The sequence below is a fragment of the Poecilia reticulata genome, linkage group LG7, assembly GCF_000633615.1.
Source record: "Poecilia reticulata strain Guanapo linkage group LG7, Guppy_female_1.0+MT, whole genome shotgun sequence".
Taxonomy (NCBI): domain Eukaryota; kingdom Metazoa; phylum Chordata; class Actinopteri; order Cyprinodontiformes; family Poeciliidae; genus Poecilia; species Poecilia reticulata.
In genome coordinates, this window is record NC_024337.1 from 20,989,925 (window position 1) to 21,005,255 (window position 15,331).

Below are 15,331 nucleotides of genomic sequence, written 5' to 3' on the forward strand. Positions count from 1 at the left end.
GTCAGATACTTCCTGTCTACCATGGGGTACCACTGCCCTCCTGTGGGATCTCTCCTCTCTGCACTTTAAGAGTCTACATAATGCACATGCCCTATTATATTTACTTGAAAGGCAACCATGAAAACAGTGAGTCCATTGTTTCATGAATAAATACATTTTAAGCTGCTGCACTTTACATCGGCAAAATGACTGTTTCTAGAAAACTTTGCACTTCCTAATCCACTAAATTTGAAGGTGTTATCAATTTCATAATGCTCACATTTGAGAACTTTTCTTGCAAGTATTTTATAAATACAATAATTTGGTAATAAATAATAAAGTGTATAAGCATTTTACTGACAAATAAAGCCGAGGGAAAATGGGAAAGGACTTATTTCTCCTCTTCCGCCAAAAACAGACCATTTTACAACACGTTTTTTGTCCAGGCTTCTGAAGCAGGGTTGCAAAGTGGCACAGTTGCTTTGCGACAGGAAAGTCCAGGGTTAAAATCCCAATTTGCATGTTCTCCACATTCATATGTTGTCTTAAGGTATTCTGGCTTTGTGCCAAAGTATAGAAACGTAAATGTTATGGTAACTGGTCTCTCCAAATCACCCTTTGGTGTGTGTGTGCACAGATGGTTGTTTATCCTGTGTCTCTATGCTGGACTGGCGACCTGTCTAAGGTGTACCCTGTCACTTGCCCAATCACCGCTGGAGACGTGTCAGATTGTGAGATTCAAAAATTACACATTCACACTCACATTTTAGGTTAAGAGAAGACATTTTCTTAGTTTTTTCTTTTTTTTTTTGTCCAGTTAAAACATCTTCCAAATCATTAGATCTGAAGTACATGACATTTTAAATCTCTATTGGCTGTGATGCTCAACAGGTTTTGGGAACAAAACAGTCAAAGTTTAGTTTCTTTAGCAGTGAGTGTGTGTAGAGAGAATGAGAGTGATTTGAAATCCTAATTTTGTTTCTGAGCAAAGCAGTTTTCAAAAGCATAAATACAAAGGAAGAAAATGAAGGAGATGATCATTTTAGGAACACAAAGTATTTACACCAGCTAGCATTCTGGAGTTTAAGGGCTCAAAATAATTGATACAAAATATGTAGTTTTATTTATTTTTTTTTAGATACACTTAAAATTTATCAACCTTTTTCACATTGATTTGTGTATTTCAACATTCCTAAATCATTTTAAGGCTAATTTTATTGATCTTTATTGCTGCCTGTTACTTTTCTGATATGACACAACCCTTAGTTCTTAAAGTTGCAGCATACAACTTTAAGCAACGCATAAAGTTGCCGAGACCTTATTCCTCTAATAGTTTGTTTCTGACAGGGGGCAGTGTGTTTTTCTGCAGATGGCAATAGGACCACAGGGAGGAGCTACATTTCTTTTTTTTTCACAGATTATGTCTCATATACTTTCATGACATATGGTGGCGATGGTGGTAGAAGTTTGCCCTGCAATCAGGGGGATGCTGGTTCAATTTTTTGATCCACCCAATCTTATTTGCATCCTTGAGCAAAACACTTCACTGGCAGTACTTATATATATATATATGACAAAAAATAAATCGGTGTGTAATGAATCTTACATCCGAGTTTTTCTTTGTGACTTGAATTAAGAAACATCTTGATGATATTCTAATGTGTTATCAAAACACTTTTTATACCAAACCATCACTTGAAGACCTTGAAGAGCATATATTCAGGAATAAAGGTGCAGAGGGCAGATTATCAGTCTTTTTTATTATACATCTTTTTGTCATTTATAAAATAGTCATTAAAAACCTTTTTAAATTCAAATATTTACATATAAACAAACAGCTGTGCAAAATGTACAAGACACCACCATGAGAAAGAATCATTGTCTCATGTCAAACATTTATAAACAAGAAAAAAACATTTTGTTAAGCTGGAGCTGTCAACCTAAAGAACACATTTACAAAAAGTGAGCTCAAGTATATATTTACCCAAATTTCCAACAAAAAAAGCCATAAGTAAAAAACTAAAATTGCTATGTGTACTAAAAACACACAGCAATTGCAAAGTCATGTGTTTGCTGAAGAATTAGCAAAAAATATAATTATAAATTTAACAAAGCCAACTCAACTTTTTTTTTCCTATTTTGTTCCCAATATTCATCAGGTTTTCCACTAATTTGGATGTAAATACATCATTTCAAAATGGCATAATAACACATAATGTGTTTATGTATAGATCCTTTTTTCCAAATGAGCTTTTTAAATCAATAAAATAATACACAACTTGACTTTGTAATGCATAAGAAAATAGTGGCCATACTCCTGCTCTCTAAAGAACATTACACAAATGAAGTGTATTTAAAGTCTGTAGTACATCTGCTTCGGTAAAAATATATATATGAACTTCTGAACTCTCAACGCCAGATGGTCACCCGAGCGCTGCATAAATTAAAACGGCAGATAAGAAAACTGAACTAATCCTAACTTATCCAGAATCTCTGAAAAAATAGTTTGATAAATAAATCAACACTATCAAGTGTATATGGCTTTACTTGTTAAGAAGGCAACCGAGCAGATGTCATTTCAACAATAAACAGCGGATGAGCCAAGTGGAGTTGCAGTGCCCTCTACATTTATTGGCATCAATGATAAAAATCTGTACAAAGCATAAAAATAAATTCCGTTTTTATTGTAGCTCCACAATCTGAAAATTATATTTTAGAAAAATCCAATTTTGAAATTGTGAACTTGTATTTACAAGCAGAAAAAAAATTAATCCAAATATTTTTTTGGTGCCACATTTCTTGATATCTCAAGGGTTAATCCTAGCAGTAAATTGCTTCTTTTGCCAATAGAAAAGCAGAGTATTCTCTGATACCATATCAGAAGCATTTATAGGAAAATAGACCTTTACATTTCGCACAAGGCTTCAGGGTCTGAGGACTGAGATGTCTGTAGAAGAATGGTGCTTTTGTTTCAACTGAACCATTTTTCTGTTAATACGGCCATATGTTTTGATTCATCATCCTGCTGAAAGACCTGATGACCACTCATATCCAGCTTTCTAGCAGGAACCATCAGATTTTTATTTAACGTCTCCTGGAATGTGAAAGATTTTGTGATGCTGCGTGCACTAACAAGGTAACCAGGACAAAAACATCACAGATAATCCAAACTTGGTATGAGAAACTTATTTACAAAGCCTTCCATCTCTTCATGTGTGACCCACCAGGAGTTTGTTGCTGAAAAGTTCAATATGTGACTTATTTGACTGAAAAACACTGTTCAGTTAAAGTCCCAATATTTTAGCCTACCCCACCAATTCCAATTAGTGGTGAAACAAAAAAACTTTCCTGGCGTGGCTCCTAAAATAAAACAAAAAAACAGTTGGCATGTAGATAATATCAAACTGTTGCTGTGGATACTTGGCAACTCTGAGGTGCTTTTAATTTGCTGCTCTTCTCCAAGTGTTTTTCTTTCTACCTAGACTTTCCTCCTCATCATGACAAACTTGAGACAAAACTGAGATTATGCTGCTGCAGTAAAAATGTTTTTGAAGCTTTTTCCAAATCTTGAGCATTGATGTTAATAAGTGTGAGGGAAACTGGTGTCATTACCTGTCTTAATTGCTGAAGATACCACACAAAAGGCCAGTGCTTGAGGAGGCTCTCCTCTCCTTTTCAGATAATTCTCTTCTTGCAGATATAATACTTAGAGCAGCAGATAAAGCAAAAGGCCATCAGGTAGGTTTTATTAATACCTCTGCGTGTCAATAGCCACTTCAATCCAGCTTTTATTTGAGGAGACCTTTGTAGAGTAGCTGGGAGTGACTGGAGTCTCTGTCATTCTCCAGACATAAGAGCAGGTCCCGGAGGTTAACTCTGGTGATGCGGTGGCGCATAAACTGTCTAGAGCCCTGTCCACTGGAGCCTCCAGGCTGGGTGGAACCCAACCCCGAACCCTGCAGGTTAGTAGGAAGGAATCATTTAACAGTTCTGTAAACATTATTTTTGTCGAAAGGTTTAAAAACCCTTACCTCTGCACTCGCACCGCTTAAAGGGGAGTCTGTTCTCCGTTTTTTCCTCGGGCCGATTGCTGCCAACGCCGTTAGGTTGGCTTCTCTCTGCCTGATCTGAGCCAACTCCAGCTGCTGCATCTGGAATACACACAACAGCAACATATGGATTAATCTCATTCATCATAATAATAAAGAAAATAGGTGCATGTTCCCTCTTCTATGCATATAATCACCTCTTTGGCCTTCTGTTTCAGTCTGAGCTGCTCTGGGTCTTCTTGCCGTGACCTAGACTGCAGCAATGCAGAGGAGATTTTGAATATTTCAGGTTGAATCTGATCAGTTTATTAAATCCCTTGTTTTATTCATTCACTCATTCATAGTTAAAATATCTGCTAGCTAGTAGCAGAAAAACTAACATTAATGGTAAAGATCACACACCCGCCCTGTATATGCAATTATAACAGAGTAATTCTTCCTGTCAGGTATTCTGTGTCCTTGTTAAAGTAATGATAGGTCATTCTAGGTCAACAAACCACATAAGATGCATCTATGCAGAGGAGGACGGATCCACTTTTTTTTTTAAATACTTCAATACTTATTGAGCAGCAGCTTAAAGAAATCCCTTCTTACATAAAGCTGTAAATATATAACACCTACTTTTATTCATTTCCAATTCCCCAAAATGATTGAGGTTAAAATAAATAAATAAAATCAAATTTCAAACTGCTGAACCACCATAAAATTGTGTGTTTCTACCTTGGCAGCCTTCAGCAGGATCTCTCTCTCCTGCTCCTCCTTCCTTTGCTTCTCCATCTGATCCAGCTGCTCAAAGAATTTGAGTTGAGCTCGCACGTCGCTGACCTGCTCACACCGCTCCTCCTCCTGACCAGGAGACGGGCAGAAATAAAGAAAGTTATGAAACCAGAATAAACTATAGTTCACGAAGCAAACTCTCGAGTGACTGAGACACATCCATACCTTAAAATTTAAATTCTTCAGTTGTGCAACTTGTGAAGCGTTTTCCAACAGGTTCTGCAGTCGCTGCTGTGTAGCATGGGAAATGTAGTTGATCACATCGGTGCCCAATTCACTGACACCAAACTTCTTACCTGAAACAGAAGTGAGTGTGGAAGAATGAAGAACGAATGAGAGTTCACCTACAGTAAGTGCACAGTTTACTTTGTCTCAAAAGTAAATCACTGACCAATCTGCAGAACTATCCGGGTAAGAGGGGAGATGGAGAGGAAAGCCTCGTCCTTACAGGACCGAGTCACGATGCCAACAAGTTCAGAGCTGCTGGCCATGATGCGGGCGTTCTCCTCGGACAAGTTGACCCCTGCCATGGAAGCCACGTCGTTGATATCATCATCATCCCTGCAGGAAAGAAGTAGAAAAAGGAAGACGCAAAAACCAAACATAGATTAGGTTTATACTTTGATTTTTTTTTTTTTAAACAAAAAGTTATTTTAGAATGCTTTGCATAATTATTCATAGTCCAGATTAGCACATCAAAACCTAATCGCAAATGTAAATTAGATTGTATGTTATAGAAGAACACAAATAGCACATAATTATGAAGTGGAAGACAAAAAAATGGACTTTCAATTTTTGTGAAAATGGAAATCTAAACGGTTAAGCAGGAGCGCTCCCGAGTGAGGGCCAGGTGGGCTATGGCCCCATCCTGAAAAATACTGGCCACCTGCCTGGTGTCCCAGAGAATTATGTGCATGTCATAGAAAGACATAGAGTCATTTTCTAAGTGTAAAACCCAATAAATAATACATTCAAAAACAGTATCTAAAAATAAAATAAAATTAGAGTTTATCTACTACTTTAAAATTTTTACTGGCCTGGTCTGGCCACCCCACGAAAATTTTCTTTGGATGCCACTGAGGTTAGCCATGCAAGTATTCAGCCTACTTCACTTTGATTCCCTTAAATACAATCCAAAACGACTACTAGTTGAGAGAAGCAAGAAGAAAGCAATTGGAAAATAAAGCAATGGGTCAAGTGACTTTGGTGCACCCAAATATGCTTTTGCCTAATTTTGTTAAACTAAGATTATGGGACAGGGGTTTTTCAAACCTTGGTCTTATAATTAAAAATGTTTTAAGTTCTTAAACACTATACACACAAGACTTCAGTTACAACTCTGACAAGTTCTCCGATGGTACAGCCATCGTTGGACGTGTGTCAAGAGGGGGAGGGGGAGGGGGGGGCGATCTGGAGAACAGAGAGTTTATCTCCAGCTTTGTTTCTTTGTGTGAATTGAACCATCTGCACATCAACATCATCAAGACAAATGAGGTGGTGATCAATTTCAGTAGGAGGACTTCTCCAATCATTCAGGCTTTGGACTTCAAGATTATGAAGAAGTACAAGTATCTGAGTGTTCAGCTCAATAACAAACTACATTGGTCATGTAGCACAGATAGCCTAAATCATCTCCACTTACTGAGGAGATGGAGGTCATTTAGTGTGTGCAGGACACACTTTCTATGACTTTGTGATGGCTTTGGTCATCCTCTATGTTGGCCTGCTGGGCTTGTGGAAGCTCAGAGATGGACAAGACACTTAAACTGGTCAGGAGGGCAGGCACAGTTCTGAACTGCTCTTTGGACTCTATTGTGAAGGTGGGTGAGAAGAGGACACCAGCCAAGCTGAAAGCAATCATGATCAACTCCTCTCACCCTTAAGACTGTGGGGGCCTTAAGCAGCTCCTTCAGCAGCAGACTGATACACCCACACAGTAGGAAGGAAAGGATCTGCAGTTACCACTGTGCACCATAGTTTGTTACATCTTATACATCATTTTACAAGGTGCAAGATTGCAGCTTTTTAAGAAATAATTTTTATACATTGGGCATAGCTTATAGATTCTCTATATTTTTACAGCAGTATTTCATTGTGAGTTGATTGTTTTTCTTTGTGAACTGTTTATTGATATTTGTAATTTTGTTCTTTGCTGCTGTGACTTGTGATTTTCCCCAAAGTGGAACTAATTAAGTGTATCCATCTACTGTAGCTAGAGGAATTTGCAAACTCTCTTATACAAAGGCTCTACAATGATTTCTTCCCTTTATATACATTTTATAGGTGTAATTAAAATATTGCACGCTTACTTTATTGCTGAGCAGGTAAAAAGGAAATCAAACTGTTGCTTTTTGATTTTTTTTTGTTGATTTTGGCACACGTCAAAAAGTCATTTACCGTATGTATCAAACAACAGTTTAAAAATCAGAGAATTAGTTCTCTTATGATCCAACTCTATTGAACTATTGCAAAATATGAAACTTTCTAGCTACAGAAGTCTCACTTATCAGTATGTGTGCTCGTTTTTGCTAAAAAGTTAACTAGTCTAAAATTAAGGCGTCACAATAACTGTTGGGTAATATACATCAAGTGCTATGAATTCTCCTTTTAGGTGCCAATGCATTATTTAACCACTTGTGTTCAGTGTGAAGCAGATGTTCACACTGAACACAAATGACATTGCCCCAAAATGCAAACGGTCACACAGTAATGGAACTGACATCACCATTGCAATATTTACCAGTACTATTTTCATCCTCATATCATGCAGCCAGTGATGTCTTGATTCAAGTCCCAAATAACCACATGAAAATGCCATAATGATTTTTCTTTTATTTGAGTCTTAAACAACCCATTTGACCATTATGGAATTTAATCAGAGTAATAATTTCAGATTAAGATATTACTTTAAAAGATGTTTCATGTACTGGAAGAGCAAGCAAGAGATAAAAGAACATTTTAAAAACATCCTAAAATAAGTTAGATTATGGCCGGCGTCCGTCTCCCTCATTACAATCAAAAATCGGTTTACAATGCACCAGTGTCTGCATTTACAGTCTTAAAGAAAGTGCTTTAACATTTTGAAAGGAACTCTGCTGAATAGAAGTCTGTTGTTTGTAAGATGCCACCCACAGCTTCTTTTCTTCCTTCTTTTTTTCAATTTAACACACTTCTGAATGTGGTGGAAGAGGGCACAACTCCACCTTCATTACCTCCTTTCCTGTCATCATATGATGCAGGAAAGAAAGCAAGTAAACAACACTGCCGACACAGCAAGCTTATTGGAGCAACAGGTGGAGGAAATATTGTCAATTGGGAGATGGTGCACAGTAAGCTGGAACAGGAGCTTAGTAAGGTCCCATCGAACTGCACCAGTCATTTTTTTCTTCATAAGATTTTCTATTTGGTGTAAAAGTAAAAAGGTTCAAGTCAAAGTGAAGTCAAGAATCTTTGGAAGGAAAGTTTAAATCCAAAGTATTTTATGATATTCTGAAGTCAAATCTAAAGTTATTAAATTTGTGACTCAAGGCTGAATCGATTCTAAGTCACATGACTCAATTCTACACCTCACTCCTACATTCTAAAATGTCGAATTTCAGTACTTCTTCATGGAATTGCAAATACTAAAGTAAAAAACAGCATTATAGTAAGATAAAAACACTAATTAAACAAGCAACAGTTTACCATCTGATTATTAACCCTTCAGAAAATCAAAGATGTGCAGTTAAAAAAGGTGTTGTAAACAGATCTGGGATAATTTTTACATTTTTAAGAGCCACATACTTGAATGTTCCCCCTCCTGCTTCCCTTAGCCTATTCCTCTGAGCATCGACGAGGGATGCCTGGTTGAGTAGTTGAACTCCTCTGGTCCCTGGAGCCACATTTTGCTTCACCACAGAACCTAAAATGTATAAATTGGGACAGAAGTTCACTTTGTGGCATAGCTTACTAAAACAGGATAAATCACAGCAGCTAGTAAAATGGTTTGAATAAATGGATCCCAAAATGTTCCTTTTATCCCACAATTACACAATGTAACCACAAGATGGCAGCCATACCACAAACAAGTTTAGACTTCACAGCAAGATTTAATCAGGTGAATATTTTATTAACCAAACAGTTCAAGATTAATATGACAGCTCTGCCTTGATAGCAGCAACTTTCAACAGTGATATTATAACCCAATCCTACAGAAATGTATCAAACATCTCCAGTGTGAATCGCTGCTGAACTCACACCTTGTGGAATGTGTCTGACCATCTGTGGTTGACCCACAATGATGCGGCTGGGAGCTGCTCCTCTGATCGTTACCAAAGGAGACTGAGCCAGGGTCACCTGTGGCCTCACCGGCTGCTGGGCCACAACCTGCACACAAAATTTTCAATAAATGAATATACAATAACAAAAAGTGGATTTTATGTAGAAAAAAATACAAAATAAAAATACATGCCAACTGCAACATTCAAAGTTCACAGAAGGAGCTTAATTACCAGTCCGGGTTTACTGTTGGCTTTCTGAGAGAGGGTGATGACTGTGGCCTTGGTCGTGGTAGATCCTGTGGCCGAGCTGACTGCAGGCGAAAGAGAAGGACGCAGAACCACAGCGCCGAGGGCTGGAGAGGTTGCTGCAGCTGACTGGCCGCTCGACTGGGGCAGCAGGCTTTGCTGGATGAAGGCCTCGGGATCTGGGGTCATTTGGCGCAACGCCGGAAGACTTCTCTACAATCATCAAGAGGAAACAGAGAGCAAATGAAATCAATGGTTTGGTATAAAATAATGACAGCTCAGTAACATTCGCCCAGATTGTGCATAATGCAATTCCATTTCTCTTTTCAAAGCAGCAAACTGCGTACCTGCTTCACAGACGGTCTCTCTTTCTAAATCATGTTACTGGTACTTGTAGGAACATTAAGACAATTAATAAACAAGCCTTAGCATGCAACTCCTGTTTCATGCTGTTGTACCATAACAGAGACATCACACTGTACAATTGTCACATTTCAGTGAGACATTATCTAAGCTAAGCAAGATACTTTCTTATTCAGTCCTGCTGATTATTGAGGGCATCTGCAAGTGTGCTTCGGAATCCATATTGCGTTTGTGTATGTATCATCCAAAGCCTAATGAGCACATGCTTCTAAGCATTATCAATAATTTAACTGTTATGCTGCTTTTTTTGCACTTTTTAAGATGACCTGCTTGTTATTAGCTGACCCATGCAGAACATGTATACACACACAACACACACATATCTGATTTTATTATTTTTTATAAACAGAGAGCAAAAACAAAACAATAATAGCTAATATTGTGGATGGCAATGTGATGTTGTTCTTGTTTATAGGTAAAGAGCACTTTCAGTCTGAATTCTCTAATCCTAAATAAACATTTAGGTGTAACATCAAGTACCGTCATTGATGTTACACCTAAATGTTTATTTTCATACTTTACAAACTATAATCTTGACATATTTAAGAGGAATCATTAGACTTCTGCATCAATAACTGATGCCAACACTCAAGTAAACTGCCATTTTGTGTATAGGGTTAAACTTTACATTGAGTCTGTCAATGTAAATTGGGGCTTAAATAATAATTCAAGGTCAGATGGATGTCATTAAACCAACATATTTGTGCAATGGACTTAAGGTTTTTCTTTTAAATTAAAGTTCGGAGGCTTAGCAAATACAAATCTCAACAGTGTTAATTGCAAATGGATGCAACTTGTTTACTCTGACAACTCCTCAAAATCCAGTGCAACCACTTGCTTTGAAAAGTCCCCTACTTTGTAAATGGAATCCACCTGTGTATATTTTAAGTACAGTATAAATGTAGCTATTTTGTGAAAAGTGTGTCAACCTTTCTTTCCAACACCTCACCTTAAGAAAAGGTACAAGGTATGGCTGAGGAGAAGAATTAAGCTCCTTGTACAACCTGCTGGTGAAATCTTCAGGCTCCATCTTTCCTTCCTATTACAACAAAGAAAACGATGGTTAAGAAATGTGTGATAAACAGATAGTAGAAGTGTAAAAATCACAGAACAACAAACTGTGCCAGAGAGAAGTACCAGCAAATTCTTAACAAGCTCCTTGACAGTGGCTGTAGTCTCAGATGACTGTTTTCCATTGGATGCTAACTTGATGAGTGTAGACAGAAAGTTTCCACACTTTTTCACATTCTCCAGTGTTTCCTAAAAAAAAAAAAAAGAAAAGAAAGAAAATTTGAAATAAAACCAGAGTTCACAAAATAGACTAACAAAACAAGCTGAGTCGTTTTCACTTCTTTCTTACAGCTGTGATGGCTGTTGGAGTGACAGGCACCCCAGTGGCCCCAAGGGGCCCCACCCTCTGAGTTACTGCTGCCGTTGCCTGCACTGTGGTTGGCGTGCCAAGAGCTTGTCCCGTGGAAGTGGCATTTCCTCCAAGTATGATGGTATTCTGCACAAGAGATTACTTTTACAGGAAATGAAAAAAATTACAGTTGCTCACTCATCTTTTTAGTGCGGGTATGAAACAAACATCCAGAAAACTAGCCATTAAAGATCTCATAAACAAAAAGGCACTTTACATGGCAACCTGTAGAAATAAAATAATGTGGCACTTAAACAAATAAAAGTAAACAACTCAAACATCCTTGTAAAACTCTTTATTGTAGATGAATAAACAAAACACAGAAAAGTAGATTACAATAGATCATTTTTATTTTTCTGGTTTGGTTTACTTCTGTTTACCTAGGTAAGTAAAAGGGGGAAAAACAATTGGTGTCTAATTTCCTCAGTGTCTTGAATGATAATTATTTTTAGTCATTATTAGCCATCTAAACAAGCTAATGCTTCTTGAGAAATTACTGAGTTGTCTGCATGACTTATTGGAACAAAGAACACACACATAGAAGATCACACTTATGGAACATCCTCAGGCTCAGTGAAACATTGTCTATTGTCAGCAGCCCTGAAAATATTTGACTTTTTTTTTTAAATGTAACAAGATGTTTATGAATGGTACATTGACAAACTATTTTTATTATTAGAACTAGGTCAATTTGACACCTTGTATTAACTGTAACTACTACAAATAAATATGCCAGAATGCAGACTGACTGAGGTACCTGCAGAACAGGAGGTCTCTGGAGGGTGGTTGTGGTTGCAACTGTGGTTTGAACTGGAGAACCCTGTTTGATGATGGTCGTCGGGGTTACGGAGCGAGCCAGCAGAGGACCTCCTGGAGTCTGCGGAAGACAGAAAGAGACATGTTTTCATTAGTTACAAATAGTTATGCATTAAAATGATTCATTTGATCTGTTTTATAAAATATTTTAGTTGGAGTGCTTTAAAGTTATTTAAATAAGAATAGTGTACTATATTTCTACATCAGATAAGTGCAATTGCATCCAGCTTGCAATGCAACGTTAAAAAAAAGCTTGGATGACATTTCAAAACCCATTTTTATTTTAAATAAAACTATTTGACAGAATAAAACATTTTTAATGTATGAAAAGTTAAAAATTAAGAACACTGGAAAGCATTAATGGTTGCAGTTATATAATATAACTAACTGTTGCCTTCACATATGTGCATGTTCTGTTTTGTCCACACATTGAAATATGCTGACCTCTGTGCTGATCACTGAAAACTGATAAGCTGGATCTCTGTTCGCTTTAGTCAAAAGACACAATGTCCACATTCTCCGAAAAAAGGTAGCCATTTTGCCCAAGGACTAGAATAACCTTCCATTTCACAGCAGTCCGTTCTGAATGTGTTACACCTTAGAGAACAGGTCGGTTTTTGTGAAATCTTTTGTTTTTAGTGTGCTTGTACTGTATTTTTAAGCTTGTTCACATTCCATCACTAGAACTTGAAAAAAGTCACGTAGATAAAGTTGATTGACTGATTAAAGTACGTTTTCCTATATCGTCTGAAGGTTCGCCAATGGACTGATCAATAACAGTTGTTTAAAAGTTTTGTTTCCAAGTCTATTTAGAAGAAACATTGTAACAGTAATCAACTTAAAAGCCGGCAAATCACAGTGACAAGTTTTAGTCTTAATTCTTGTGTAGAGACAGTGCTCAACACAAGCACTGTGTTTCAGAATATTATATTTATATATTATTATTTGCTACTAAAACGTTTCACTAAGTCTCTTAATACATTGCATAAATCTTTTTGGCATGTACCTAGAAACATCTGCAAAACAACAAAACCAATATTTCGAAAAACACAATGAAAATTCATAGTTTTGACATTTGACAGGTTGTATACTTTCAGCTTAACTTCTGTGTGGACGTTACAAAATCAGTGCAATATATTTTACATTTAAATATTAACATTTGAAAATGACCCATTTATAACATTGAACCTTTTCCAGAATAGTGGAAGAAAATGCTTTGTAATTTTTTTTTTCTTCCATTATACCTGCAAGCACAAACTTATTTATCCAATGACAGCTATTTTTCAGGTTGAAAATCAATTAAATGAATATCTATTCTCAAAAAAAATCAATCTGTGTAAGATTTTACACAAAATCTGTTTTAAAGTTTGGGAAAATCTTCAAAATGACTTCTATATTTCTTCATTAAAATAAGAATAAGAATAATAAGAAGACAAGTTTTCTTAATTTTTGTCAAATGTGATCCCTCCTAAACTGAAATAGGCCATTGTCTTTATCAGCAGATATCCAGAAATGTACATTTCTTTTGTGTTTTACTGCAACACGCATACGAGTCACATGTTCCTCGTGTGCGTGTGCTCATGTTTCTGGCACACCAATACCTGAAGAGACGTGACTTGGACAGGTGGAGTGCTAGTGGGGGCTGCAGGTCGTGGCGTCGTTGCGCTTTGTGACTGTGCCTGAGCCTGCATCTGAGCCAAAGTCTGCTGGTGAATCATCAGCAGCTGCCCACTCTCACTGCGAACCAACACCATGCCTGAAAGGTTCAAATATTAAAAACAAAACAAAAAAACAAAATCAAAGTCACAACCGTGACAGAGGATAATAATCGACATAAATGACCCATCAATAGTGCTTTCTAATACATAAAAACATAATTTTATCAATGAACTGACCTGAGGGTTTTTTTTGTTTTTTTTTGAAAAAAACATAACAGGCAAAACTATGTTCTATGATCCATGTTTTCGCATCCACCTGAATACTGTGTAGTTGCGCCACTGCAGCTAAGTGCTCCTTTGACAGGCCACACCAATAATGAACTTAATCTACTTTTAAATTAGAACCTTAACCACTTATGTCCGGAATGTAGCCTCAGCTAGAATCAATAGCAGTTTCACCTTCGCTTAATACAAAATGTCATAAGCTTTTCCTCATCCGTGCAGGAAATCAAATCCCATCTGTTGAACAGTAAATAGAAAGCTCTTAAACACCGTACCTGCAGGGATTTGGATGTTTTGGATACTGGTGGCGTTTTGTTGAGGCTGAGTGAGTCGAGGAGCCAACACCTGTGGAGCAATGGTCCGTATTCCTGCTGGCGGAGCGGCACTGATCGTTGACGACAATGTAGTCCTCATGTTTTGCAGAACAGTCGGATTCCTCATGGTCGCAGTCAAAACACCCGAAGGCAGGACCTGAGCACCGGCTTGAGTTATACTTTTAGTGGGTTCAGTTTTGCAGGAAACACTACCGCTCCCTGATACGACTGTATTTGGGCATTCTGTACTTTGAGACTCGTTAGCTGAAGTTTGCATAGGTGGTGGTCTTACAAGCGCCACTGTGGGAACAGTTTTCTCAGCAGGCTGAGACGAACTCCCAGATGAGGTCGAAGGATTTTGTGCACTCAGAGAAGTTCGAATAATAAAACCAGGAGATGAGGAAGCGGGTCCATTCACAGCAGCTGTCTGAGAGCTATCTGACTGCCCGCTTCCGGGGATGTGACAGTTCATCACCGCGCCGTTTCCATCCAAAGCTGGAGCACCAGTCGCTTGTTGTTTGTCAGCTCCAGCTGTTGCACCTGATGCTCCTGTAACTGCTCCGCTTGTTGTCAGTGAACCGAAGTGACTCTGCGCGGCAGTCGTGATTGGTTCAGCGGCCGATGTGATCCCAGCTGTCCCCTCCATGCTCCGACCGTGGGACCCCCGAACAATTACTGACACCTTCAGCAACTCCTGTCGCTACCGCGGCGGAAACATATGGCAACAAGGGAAGTGTCGAGCAACTGTCCAATTCGCATTAGTTTCAGGAAAGTGATAAGTCAAATTAAGTTAGCTACAATTAAGTTAAACAATCTGACTAAAACTAGCTATTGTCGGCATATCATGGAGTACAGATATCTTACCTGCTTTATAGAGTCAAAATCTCATTTACTACCCTCAACATTGAAACTACCGACTACAGTTAAACCACAAAAATGATTTTTTGCTAATTGAATCCCAGACGTCAAGTTAGCGCAAATTGCTCCTCTTAACAGGGTATTAAAGGCTCTCACTACCTCACTTACTACTTTTTTGTCCACCGCTCTGTTGGAGAAAACATCAGCCAACAAATCGGACCCCGCCGCCATCTTTGCCTACCAACGCTAG

The 15,331-nt window shown here is 37.9% G+C and overlaps 1 protein-coding gene across 3 annotated transcripts; it reads right to left on the bottom strand.

The window, feature by feature from the left end:
- Positions 1-3,698: 3,698 nt before the first annotated feature.
- LOC103467602 (transcription initiation factor TFIID subunit 4) lies at positions 3,699-15,331 on the bottom strand. 3 transcript variants are annotated; one of them, XM_008414139.2, is made up of 16 exons: positions 15,088-15,331; positions 14,185-14,923; positions 13,571-13,725; positions 11,911-12,030; positions 11,094-11,240; positions 10,871-10,993; positions 10,683-10,772; positions 9,296-9,523; positions 9,044-9,170; positions 8,589-8,706; positions 5,197-5,366; positions 4,971-5,101; positions 4,749-4,874; positions 4,226-4,282; positions 4,011-4,130; positions 3,699-3,935 (listed from the first exon to the last, which is right to left on the bottom strand). In XM_008414139.2, the coding sequence occupies exons 2-16, from the start codon at positions 14,867-14,869 to the stop codon at positions 3,768-3,770; spliced, it is 2,565 nt and encodes an 854-aa protein (XP_008412361.1). In that variant the 5' UTR covers positions 14,870-14,923; positions 15,088-15,331; the 3' UTR covers positions 3,699-3,767. The 3 variants fall into 3 exon arrangements, with proteins under 3 accessions (XP_008412361.1, XP_017161511.1, XP_008412360.1); XM_017306022.1 differs by having other exon boundaries at positions 14,185-14,967; XM_008414138.1 differs by having other exon boundaries at positions 15,241-15,312.